General features: G+C 35.2%; 2 protein-coding genes across 25 annotated transcripts in view; both read right to left on the bottom strand.

Annotated features, from left to right (window-relative positions):
- LOC118263820 (deformed epidermal autoregulatory factor 1) overlaps positions 1-1,738 on the bottom strand; it is a 53,434-nt gene extending 51,696 nt beyond the window's left edge. For all 24 annotated transcript variants that reach the window (XR_007707046.1, XR_007707047.1, XR_007707040.1 and 21 more), the window contains exon 1: positions 675-1,738. Coding sequence is in view for 1 of the 24 variants with exons in the window: in XM_035576013.2 (XP_035431906.1) it covers positions 675-1,389 (715 nt within the window). In the remaining 23 variants the exon portion in view is untranslated. The remainder of the gene's footprint in view (positions 1-674) is intronic.
- Positions 1,739-2,678: 940 nt separating this feature from the next.
- On the bottom strand, positions 2,679-11,448 carry LOC118263802 (uncharacterized). Its single transcript, XM_035575984.2, has 5 exons — positions 11,058-11,448; positions 8,100-8,686; positions 7,224-7,411; positions 6,946-7,135; positions 2,679-4,853 (listed from the first exon to the last, which is right to left on the bottom strand). Exons 2-4 carry the CDS (start codon positions 8,662-8,664, stop codon positions 6,953-6,955), a joined length of 936 nt encoding a protein of 311 aa, XP_035431877.1. The 5' UTR covers positions 8,665-8,686; positions 11,058-11,448; the 3' UTR covers positions 2,679-4,853; positions 6,946-6,952.
- Between the last annotated feature and the right edge of the window lie 1,037 nt (positions 11,449-12,485).

Below are 12,485 nucleotides of genomic sequence, written 5' to 3' on the forward strand. Positions count from 1 at the left end.
TTTGTAATTCCTACCCTGTATGTCACCTAAATTCTTTCTTTTTTGTTGTGTCCATAGGTAATAGGATAAACAACACCCAATAGTTGGAACCAGACAAGCCTTTTAGGGCACCCCTTCAGCATCAATTACAATAGGAGCCAATCCTATTAACTGTCCAAAAGCCGGTGTGTGAAAAGTGTTGTTATTTATCTTTCATAGTTTGTATCTATGTATATGTAAATTCTTTATTTATAAGTCTATTATTTTGTACTATTTGTGTATAAGACATCATATTTATTTAAATTAAAGCAGGTGGGAAAGAATGTACAATATTTATTATTTATATATTCTACAGGAGTTTAATCAGCCAATATTAACATAACCTCCTTGTGGGGGTAAATATCCAGATTTTAGAGATGACCCCATTAAGAGATGCAAAACTGTGTTCTTAATACCTAATTCTTATATGTTATGTATAGTAGTTTAGTTTACTTGTCTCATTTACACTAGCTCTCATATTTATACCATTTGTTTTGACACAAATGTAACCTAAACTTTTTTGAGGTTGTATCATTCTGTTTACTAACTTAGCAGCATTTAAGCATTATTTTATTGCTTTTGGTTATGTGAACGAATAATAAAGCCTAGCTAACTACTAACTTACTGTATCAACAAAGTACTGTCTGAATCCCCACCTGTCTGGTCATCACAGCAAGCCCCACAAGTACAGCTTGTGGCATGAGGGGTCAGTATTCCCTCATCTATCAGTGCCTGGATGCTGCGCCCTCCAAACCTAATAGATCTCTTCCAGTCTTTACTAGACGCCCTTCCACATAAGGCCTCAAATTCACTAGGAGTGTACCATTCCATTCCGTATTTTATACACCTGCCTCTACCCCCAGAACCAAACCTTTGTTTATGAAGCTCGGCTGGCGTATTTTTACATCGAATAGGCAGTATTGGCATGCTAGCAGTCTCAGCCCATGATCGAGCGCTCGTATGTCGAGCACTTGTTGTACTAGAGCTACTCTCCTCTGCTCTTGTCACTGGCGAAGTTGGGTTTTGGATCACAATATGAGTTGGTTTTATGTCATCTGACACAGATACGGGCCCACCTGATATAAACCCATTATCAACACATATCATAGGTTTGAAATGTGGCAGCTGATCTGACGTTATCACGTTAAAAGTGGTCCCAGTAATAAGTGTGCCGACCGGCAGAGAAACTGGAACCGTGACGACGCCATTTGAATCACTAGACAATCTCGTATTTTTGATTCCAGTCGACAAAACAGCTCCGTCATCAGATCGGTCGGCATCGTGATCGGCCCCCGCCGACAGGGGATCGGCTTCGGATACTTCGGTAATGTCCGGCATAACGACGTTGTCCGAACCTCTATTCTCCGCCATATCTTGTTTCCGCCCACCCAGGCACACACCTTCGCGGTGCGGACGAATTTTAGCAATCACATCAACGTTTTAAAACTGGAATGCACTCACACAAAATGATTATGAACTTGGTTCACGCACCATTGTAGATCCGCCATAATTAAATCGGAAAATGAAAAAAAAACATTTCACTTATACACTACTTAGGTTATGGCGGGAATTTTGAAAACTATTCTACGATAATATAATTTAACTTAATTTCATTCGTTGCAATTGCAATAATAAACCCAAAGTTTGCATTTTGCAATTATTTTGATAACTTTATGAATTTTTGTGTTTGCATGTACTGTGCTAGATTATACAAAAAAATTAAGATTGTCTCAGTAAATCGGTGCAAAAAGTATTTGTTCAATATTTTTGACAGTGGTTATCAGTAAGTGTTGCCAACCTACCAAATCGATCGATAACTGTTTTAGGTATCTGTTATTTTTTATAACAATGAAAGGATAGATAACATAACATCTTCACCTTAAGTGATATAATATTTTAAACAAACTTTGACATCGGTAAATTAAAAAACAAAAGCCTGTATTACCTTTTTCAGTTTCTTCATTTATTAATTTTCGTTATTTTACTTTAATTTCGCTATCTTCAAATATAAACACGTATTATAATTTTTAATACGACTAAATCGTGTAAGAAAGAGATAGGTAGGTAGCATAACCAGCTGTCAATGTCACCGAAATTAGACCAAATCTGAAATCATTGAGTATAATGGAAATTGGACTACAAAAATTTCAGTTAAAAGGCATGGTTGCTCATGGAATACAAAAAGGTTTTGGTTTCAAGATTCTAGGGGGTGTTGATTGACAACAATTTTATGGTTCGAAGTGACTTGATAGTAATAGTAGTTTATGGCCGTCCAGAGAATAAAAAAAAAATTCAAGCCGACTCAATATATGGATAATTAAAAATGAGGAGTTACCTATTAAGAACTGTACTTAGTTTTCTAGAAAAAAAAACCCCAGTTTTTTTTGTCTAGCCAGCCTTGGCGTGATACAAGTGACGCTTAGCGCCATCTATCGACAATGTGCAGAGGTTTGTTAGATTACTGCCCCTAAACTTTTGTACCTAAAAAGGCAGCACAGGTACTCAGGTTCTTTAAAAGATAGGTAATTAAACGAGAGATGCGAAGGGTAACTGCAAAAAAATTACTTGGTTTGCGAATATAAGTCATAGGTATTGTACACTCCAGTATTTTGAAATAAAACAACACTGAAAGCTGACGAAACAACAATAAGACGCGAACCAAAATTACACCAAATACATTTATTTCACTACTTACAATTAAACATCGAGTATTCAGTAATACGTAAGTATTCATAATATCATTAACACTTTGACCACCGCGACTTTAGTAGATAGAATAGTGACAAAATTCATAATTTCGTTTAGGTAAGCTAGAACACACCTTTTCTTTTTTTTAGTGTGATGGTCAAAAAGTTAACCTGAAACGTTAATTCGCATAAACACACAATATATCTTAAATTGTAGAGGTAAATCATTTCGAAGATTGTATAGGTAGGTACAATAGAATACTAAAATTATTTATTACAATTTGAGTCTCTGCTTTGGCAGTAGTTTGTGATTTTGGTGTAGATACGAGGTGCACGGCACACTACACAAATTACTACGTAAAATTATAATTAATTAATTAGGTACTTATAGTGTGTCTTCACACTATCTTATACTAAATACATCCAGTAAAGACATCAAAAAATCTTAAAGTTAAAATTTTCTTACTCTATCTACACAGATTAAAAGTATCAAGTATAGTTTAAAAGTGTATGTTTGTATATATAAATAAAAAATAAAATAAATGATTAATAATAGCCCTATAAATGAAATTACATTAAAAGGTGTAAATGTTTAGGTATTCCATTTACCTATATCCTTTGGTAATACATATTGTGCTTACTACATAAACTTAAATTCGATGTAAAACATTTAACTACTTTGTGAAAACACTGACATCCATTGAATCAATTATATGTACAGTCACATGCAAAAGGTCTGCGAACAATACAACAAAATTAATGAAAAGTCAGTCATTATTGATCAAAAACTTATAGTTTCTTTAGACTTATTTTGCAAGTGAATGTACCTTCTACTTTGGTAGCAGATTACAGAGCTTATAATCTAAATACTTCTGAGGTACTTCTGAAGTTCCACAGTTTCGGTGCCATGATAAAAATGCTTAAGGGGTCAAGTACTAACGGATTAAAATATTTTTTCATCTTGGCCGGTACTTTCCAATTTGAACCAAAATGGGTGATGTCCTTTAAATTACATAGAGTGAAATAAATACCGATCATGTGTTACAAACCGTTTATCCTTCACCATAAATATTGTTCGTACCCAAGAACGAATGCCGACTGCATAGTGTGCAAGATCCATTAATTATAAGCAATATATATATTATGTATACAAGTAGATCATTTTATCAAAAAGTACCTAATTCCTCACATTTACCAAAACGAAACTCAATTAAAACCTTCTTTCATTGCGGTTTGACAAAAATAGGTTCAATGATGAACCGAGGGACTGTAATAATAGTTAGTAGAATAAGATGATTTTATGAAGTACTTGAGTTAAAAACACAGAATTTAACGTCATAAGGACTTTCTCTATTCACGCCTTTCAATCTGTGCAATGCTATCCAATATTTAGGTACCTACTTACATTATATTATTATAGACAGTTATTATCATTTGGAAAATTAATAAACCTTTGAGTAGGTATTATGGTGACTTTTCTTCATTGAGGGCATTAAAATATCAGTCAACCTGGTCAATCAGTTTAACCTGGCAATTGTAGCTTTATACATTAAGATGTATAATTTTTTAATTAATTTTGAAACAAGCTTTATACCTTCATATTTTCCTTTTTTTTAATGCTGGAACTACATATCCTACAATTTACAAATTGGCATTCACTGTCTTAACGTTTACATAAATAAATTAGAACGCGTCTTTGAGTGCGTCCAAAAATTCGGATTTATTCCATTTTCTCACATTTTGCACGAAGCACGATATCTCATACCACTGATCACTGTCAAATCACTGCGCGCTGTTTACTGTAAGCAGCTGCCCAAGCCTTTTAGACTGGTTATTATTAGTCTTATTAACATCTGACGACACACACCTACGCTTTTGATTCGAAACTGTACCAGAATATAAGTTTAAAGGCAAGAGTTTTAGCAACATTGTGGACAGAATGAAAAGATTAAAATTAGGTTCTATAAAATCCATAAACAACAGTTTCGAATCGCGAAGAGGCTAATAACTATTATAAGTAATATTAGGTATATAGCCTAACTAAATATAGACACAGACTTCATTTAAGCAGTCTCTTTGGTTACACTTGGCCGTAACATCACATCAATCTCTTACAACGTTCCTTTTCTGCGTGGCTCCTTCAGATATCTGCAAACCACGTTAATAAAGTCAGTACCTCTCTACTCTACTCTACTCTACTCTTACATTACAGTACAGATTTTGAAGTGAATTTTCGAGGTCAATTTATGAGGACCACTTTTTGGCTTAATTTCTTATAGATAACAAGAATATAATCGTTTTAGAAGATAATTTTAATGTTATAAGCGTGATAACTGAATATCTGTTACCCGCCTATGGATATTCAGCTTTTGCAACAGTTCAATTATTTTATATACCTAGATAATATAACTAACATCCCTGTAACACACATAGAACATAATATGTTAACATAGTATGTAACACATAACAAGGGTAATCCATATTATGGATTACCCTTGTTATGTGTGTGTGTTGAATTTTGTAGAAGAAGGTCACATCTGTACCTATAATAAATCTGTAGAAGGGTCAATTCTGTACTTACATTGAAAATATTGAAAAATAATAGCAGGGATAGTGTTACTGGATCGATACCAAACCCAAATATGTGATTTTTTTTTGTCTGTCTGTATGTCTGTCTATATGTTTAGGCATCACGTGAAAACTAACGTTTCGATTTCGATGAAACTTGGTATAATTATACCTTATTATCCTGGGCATAAAATAGGATTCCTTTCCTGAAAAAATACGTAGAAAAAAAAAACTTAAATTTTCTGTTTTATACTACAGAACGCGAGCTCAACAGCAGTAGCTCAATAGAGGGATCTCCTTAATTATTATGGGCCTAGCCGTATTTGGGTTCAATAGATATTTATAAGATGTCATTGTCAGAGTTACTCAAACTAGAGAAATAAAACATTCACGCGAAGACCGACATCCGCGCGGACGGAGTCGTGGACGGAAGCTAGTTAATTAATAAACGAGAGTTTAATAGCATAATAATTTTAATTACGTGAATTTATGTAATTAATTAATTTTAAATGACTGCCTCGTTGGTCGAGTGGTCGCAAGTGCGACTGCCGAACAAGGGGCCTCGGGTTCGATTACAACCCCTATTACACGGGACTTAATACACAAATGGTGAAAAAGAGGGTGTACATTGCATAGCGGCATTATGTGCCGTAATGTGCACCTCCGCCTACCCCTTCGGGGATAAAAGGCGTGAAGTTGAGTTGAGAGTTGTTTTAACAATCGCAAATCAATGATGTATACTGAATAAATTACCAGTCGATTGTTTTATCACGAGTGATCGGCATAGCTTCGTACCGTACGAAAGAATTATTACGTAAAATAAAGAAACCTTAAAAAGCTATGAAGAAAGTGCCTGCCAGTACCAAAATAGGCACAATATTGCTAACTGAGTCGGAGCACAAGTTTTAAAAATAAAAATAAATAAAGTTTTAATTGGTGTAAGAGTTGAAGAGTGCGACCCCGTTTTATACGACTTCTTGTCGATGTTTATTGTTTTTTTTTTTAATGTGCTACACAGGTGGGTACAGTTTGTTTATTTCTTCTGAAAAGAGTTTATGCTTGACTAATTGGCTATTATACAAAAATACTTCTGATTCAGGGCAGTCATATAACATAGTCCCACGATAGCATACGACTTATATCACACTAATATTAATGTGTAAGTTTTATTGTTTGGATGTTTGTCTGTCAATCACGTTAAACCACTAAACGGATTTTGATGTTTAGTATACAAACAGGGTATGAACTGACTTGGGTAATAGGATTTTTCTATCCCACGGGAACGGCGAAACCACTGGCAATAGGTAGGTAGTGTACCATAAGTGAATAGTAGAAAAGCCACATACACAATTTATATATTGTACCTGCTTCCTCAACGAAGTATCGTTATTTTTAGGATAAAGGAGTTGCTCAGGACTTATGTACATGCTACTCGGTAGATAAAGGATTTTGGCAGCCTAAAATAATTAATTAAAATTGAAATGTGCCACTCTCAAATGTCACCTAAGAGTATTGCCTGCCGAATGCCTTATCCATGAAGGTACATGCTGAGTTTCGGCTTCCTACATCCAGTAGTTTCGGCTCTGTGGTCTCGGTGTTGTCTGTCAGTCAGTCAATAGCTCAGTAAGGTAAGTGTTTTGTATTTTTAATTCTAAATAGGTAGGTACGTTACCTGCAAGCTAGGGGCGCGGACGACGTCGCATTTTCACTTGTTCCATAAAAAATTGAATGCGATAATTTCGCATACTAGAGCACTCATGGACATGTAGCGCCGCTAGATAGCGGATGCAGCGTGCAGAGCAGAAATACGCCACACGGCATGTGCTGCAAACCGTCGCGCAGATCCGCCGGCATACACCGCACTGTTGACAAATTGAAAGGAACTTTTTTTTATAAAGCCTTTTGAAATAAGCTACTATGGAATAACTTATATGAGGAGGTTCAACTTACATTGGACGGCTTTTCACGCATTCCAATCCCAACAAGGAGAGCCTCCGTAGCCCTAAATTCGTCTGTCAAAAGATTACCTTTTTTATCAAAATGAGTATCGATTGTTCTAAGAAACGCTCGTTGAAAATCATCTATCTTGTCAGTGTACCCTAGAGCCAGAGGTTCATCTATACGCCGAATAAATCTATCTGTAACAAAAATTAAAATACCTAATTGTTTCAAACAGTAAAATTTAAATTCAACACGTTTCTAACGTTTTTAATTAACATCAGACTTCATATGATATTTTGTAGTAGGAAGAAAATAATTGATCCTTAGGATTAATTATAGGTACCTAGTTATAGTTACTTATAAAATGAGGTCTTACTGTTCATATCATACTAATCATCAATTAAGTAAGCGGTCGTTCCTTGTAATACCTAAGTAAGTAGGTACATAATTCTTTACTCGGCCATCAAGGCAGTAAGTAGGTAGGTAATGTTCATTAATAGGCTAGGTTCCTACTAGTCAAATTAAATACCTTTTTCGAAACGTCAGAAACGATATTTTGTTTTTTGTACCTACTTATAAAATAAGTATGTATTACGTTATGACGACATCAGATTTTTACGTCAAATAACAGACTTATTTTTAGAAAATTAGCTAGAAAAAATCGAAAATTATGTAGGTATCAAATCTATGAATGAACATGTGTTTATTTTTGATTATTTTATAGTATTAAAATATCGAAATAATTTATTTTTGCTTCAGTCAAAAACAAACTAGGTACCTACCCAATTTTAAGTTTGATTAAGACAGTCGGTATAATTTTATTAAGAACATAGAGTAAGGCCTCATTTATATTGTTAGAAAAATCGCTGTTAATGTTTAACGTACTTATGCGGAGGTTTAAAACGTCACCAGGACACAGCCATTTTGATCCACCGTTCAGCTGCGTCTTCAGTGGTCGTGGTCGTGGAACGGCTTCTTCAATTTCAGCCGTCAGCCTTGTGTGTGGGACACTTACCCATATGGGCTTAGGGTGTATACGCGTCGCCTGCATTGGCGTGGCATGCATAGCCGTAACATGCGTCGGAGTGGTGTACACACTCATAGAATTCATAGGACTATTATTCAAAGCATTCGTGTAAATTGGTCCAGAATTAGTAGGTCTTGTCTCTACACAGTCAGTAAATAGGGGATCATCCTGATCCCATAAAGCTTTAACACAAATTAAATTTATATATTTAGGTTCGGTACTCTTAAAACTAGTATAAATGGAATCGTTATGGCTGAAATTCGTATAGTTGGGATTCGCATATATAGGAATTGTATGGATAAAACGTGTATATATTGGATTCGTAAATATTCGATGACTGTACAAAAAATCAGTGTAAGTCGGTAATGGTTTTATCATCCATTGCCACGGATTGTACCAAGTCCGTTCAAGATCACCAAACATGATGCCCAGCCTCCGGTGCGATCTAAAGGAGGAGAAAATATAATGTAAATGTTAATGTATTTAGGTACTAACTAATACTTATTAGAGGAACTTAAGACATTCTTTTTTTATTTATCCATCATCAAATCAATAATTTTATTTTTTACATAATCGAAAACTTAAGTAATTTAAAACAGTAAGTTTAATAGGTACTTAATAGGTTCCCGCTTTATACTTTGTGTGTGGAACCCTAAAAATAAAAGTAGGTAGGCATTGAATTTTTATTAGATAGGTAACCTACTTATACTTAGGTAAATAAAATTTTAAACAACGCTTTATTACTTAATTAAGGTCCCTCAAATCATGGAAAAGTATCTACAGTACCTACTTACCTAATTACTTAAGTAATAAATAGGTATCATGTCTACTCGACTCTCGACTTCATACCTTTAAGAAAACAAATGCGCACTAGGTACCCGAACCGGGTTTATCGAGAAGGATGTTATTACATCCTTCTTAAAAATACCTTCCGTGATGATTGCCTCGTTGGTCGAGTGGTCGCAAGTGCGACTGCCGAACAAGGGGTCTCGGGTTCGATTCCCGGGTCAGGCAAAGTATTAATGGGGTGTTTACGGTTTTTCAAAAATTTGAACAGTGGTGACAAATGGTGAAAAGTGGGTGTACATTGTATAGCGGCATTACGTGTCGTAATGAGCATCTCTGCCTACCCCTTCGGGGATAAAATGCGTGACGTTGCGTGCGTACCTTTCGTAATCATACATTCTCTCATGATCAACATACTCAAACACAAATTATTTATTGCATTCATGTGTACATTCAGATAATTCATAATTAGGGGCATTTGTATCAACATGCAACCCGCTTCATGCTTATCAGCTACAGGACTTCCATTGTTAAACATACCTAAGTTCCTATGACTTTCAGATAGGCCAGTAGGATGCAATCTGCATCTAGAAACTCCTCGTACCCTTTACTAGGTTTTCTATCCTCTTTAGGGTATCTTGAACACGATCTTGAACCAGTTAAAAATTTCTTAATTGATTCAAAATGTTTCTGCCTTTTAACTAATTTCACAAAAAGGAGGATAATTCGGTCAGTATTTTTTTTTTTGTAGTATTCATATAGTGTCTAAACTAGCCTGCATCTAAATAAGTCTCGCGCGCGCCTCAAAGAGCCATCAGACCACCACAGATGGGGCCCAGTAGGGCTGATGCCTGATCCGGAGCTGCGGACTACCTAGCGGGTTTACCGGGGCTCCGGCTCGAAAAGCAGGTGAAGGAACGGGGAGGTTTTTAGTCAGTAAGAGTCTGACACTCCCTCTCGCCTCGCCCAAGGGGGGAGAAGTCATCGGATGATTTACCCCGCTCAAAAAAAAAAAATCGAAATAAGTCTAAAATATTTTCATTTAATAAATGATTCAAAAACTAAACTTTTGCCTTTTTAAACCTACTTCCTAATAAAAAGGAGAAGGATCTCAATGCAACGGGTATATTTTTTTTTAGAAGTTGTTTAGAGGTTGAAATAAACAAATCCATTAGCCATTCATATTCATCATCAATTTAAATCTGAAGAAGAACACACTCTCTGTTGCACCGAGTTTTACCGTGCTTTCCTTAGCTAGTGCACTATTCATGATAACAAATTCATACATCAAGGAGCCAGCTCGCCTTGATGTATTAAAATTTAATTTTCTTCAAGTGGTTGAAGACAACGGAGATAACAGGCAAGCCTTTGATCACCAGATTACATTCATTCTCTTCCATATTGAACAGTGGACAGTTACCTATGTACAGTATATGTTGATCAGTTATCTCTATCTCACATATCCTTGTTTCATTCTCATATAGATGTAGAAACCATATACATATAAACATGATTTTAGTCCTCAGCGCAGACAACACTTTTCCATCCTCAACCCTCAGAGGCTCTAATCAAGACAGGCACAAGAAACTCTATCTAAGAAATTTGACATACATCATAACATAAATACATACATCAATTGCCTGTAATTGTGGTAAGTAACCACTGTTGACCACAGGCCAGGTAACTTGGTACCAATAGGGTCTAAACCTATGTAGTTTACTGAACTTGATAAAGGTAATCTACCCAGCCTACATAATCACAAAAATAAGTAGAAGAAAAACTATTTGTTTATTATTTACCAACAAAATAAATTCTAAAATGATTAAATAAAATAATATTTTTTCATAGGTCCTACTGTAATTTATTTTTATTTATTTTATGTGTATACCTAGTACAGTTTAAACTCATTTATTTATTATAACTCAAACTTACTTATATATTTATTTGTTTAGGAAGACAAAATTAGAATAGTAGTGTTTCGTTAAAAAATCAACAATATTTTATTTAAAATAATATTTATTTGAACTCACCTGATTAAATAGAACACAAATAATAATTAATCACCAAATATTTGATTATTTATCAGAGAAAAATAAAACGTTCTAGTAAATGATTTTATTGATTAGCTACACTGTATACAGTGATGGACGAACGAACGAATACTAAAAATTAATAGGCAAAAACAGAAACAGTTGACTGAAAGAAGCTACTGAAGCTGAATATTGATCGGCCCGCCAACTGATTTCGCGCGCAATGTTACCAGACCCAAACAAACAAATAAGATCAACAAAACAAAACATATCAATTTAACATCCGCATAAATTAACTTAAATCTAATTATCTTATAAATTAATGTTTAATCATATATAAAATAATGTGTTTACTAAATTGTTTAAGTACTATTTCGATTGTTTTTAATATACTTAACAAATACTACTTGTAACAGGCCGGTAGGCCCAACATTCATTGATAAAAGTCGCTAATTTGGATTCTCAACTTTATGACGTTTAGTTTAAAGTTGAATATATAGTATCAACGTGCCTGTGCTTTGGTCGTTGGATATCGAGACTTGATCGAGATTCGAGACTGCCAACATTCAGAACCTAGATACCACCTCATTTCAACATGACAGTGACAGAACATTTTGACATTGACACTGATTTGTTTCAAGTTTGCAGCAGGCTACTATTTGCTGCAAGGAGTATACAAATGTGGAGTACTACTAATTGGAATATATTTGGCGCTCGGACCCCATGGCAGGCCACCGCCACTCGGCCGTACCTACAGCGATATATGCCTACAAATTCGCGAGGCGCCGGGCGCCACTCTGTCTGACGGGTGTCGCTGCTCACACGTAGAGTTAAAATTTAAAAAGTAAATTAAAGAATTTTGACAGATTAGGGTAAATGATGTGCTGGCCTCCGTACTTGTACTGTCAGCGTACCCCGCGATCAGATGTGTGACTATCTTAAAATTCCAACAATTACGAGTTTCTAATCGCAGACTACTAAATTAGGTATTATTATCTGTGTTTATCTTGTAAATTAATTAATTCAAAACTTATTTCTACATATTTCAATGAGTATCTTTCTACTTGAGTTGAGTAAAGGTTTATTTTCATTTTTTATTTCACTGAGTAATCAATTATACGCAACAAACGTAAGATAGAATAGGTGGTCAAATAGGTAGATAGATAAACGATGAATATTATAGTAGTAGGTAGCAAGGCATCGGTGAGCCGACAACCCTAGCGACATAGGTATCGCGTCACTCAGGGCCAGACAGGGACAGAGCTACGCGTTAGAAGTGAGCGGCAATACTTAGGTGAATATATCGTTAGGTACTGAGCGCTTATGCGAGCTGAATTGAACTTTGTAGCGAAAGTCTCTATTTCTACGAATTGTTACGGGAAGTGGTGCTTCTGTACTTGTACTTATTATTCTGTGCTCATGGATCTA

Source organism: Spodoptera frugiperda, chromosome 25 (genome assembly GCF_023101765.2).
Source record: "Spodoptera frugiperda isolate SF20-4 chromosome 25, AGI-APGP_CSIRO_Sfru_2.0, whole genome shotgun sequence".
Lineage (NCBI taxonomy): Eukaryota > Metazoa > Arthropoda > Insecta > Lepidoptera > Noctuidae > Spodoptera > Spodoptera frugiperda.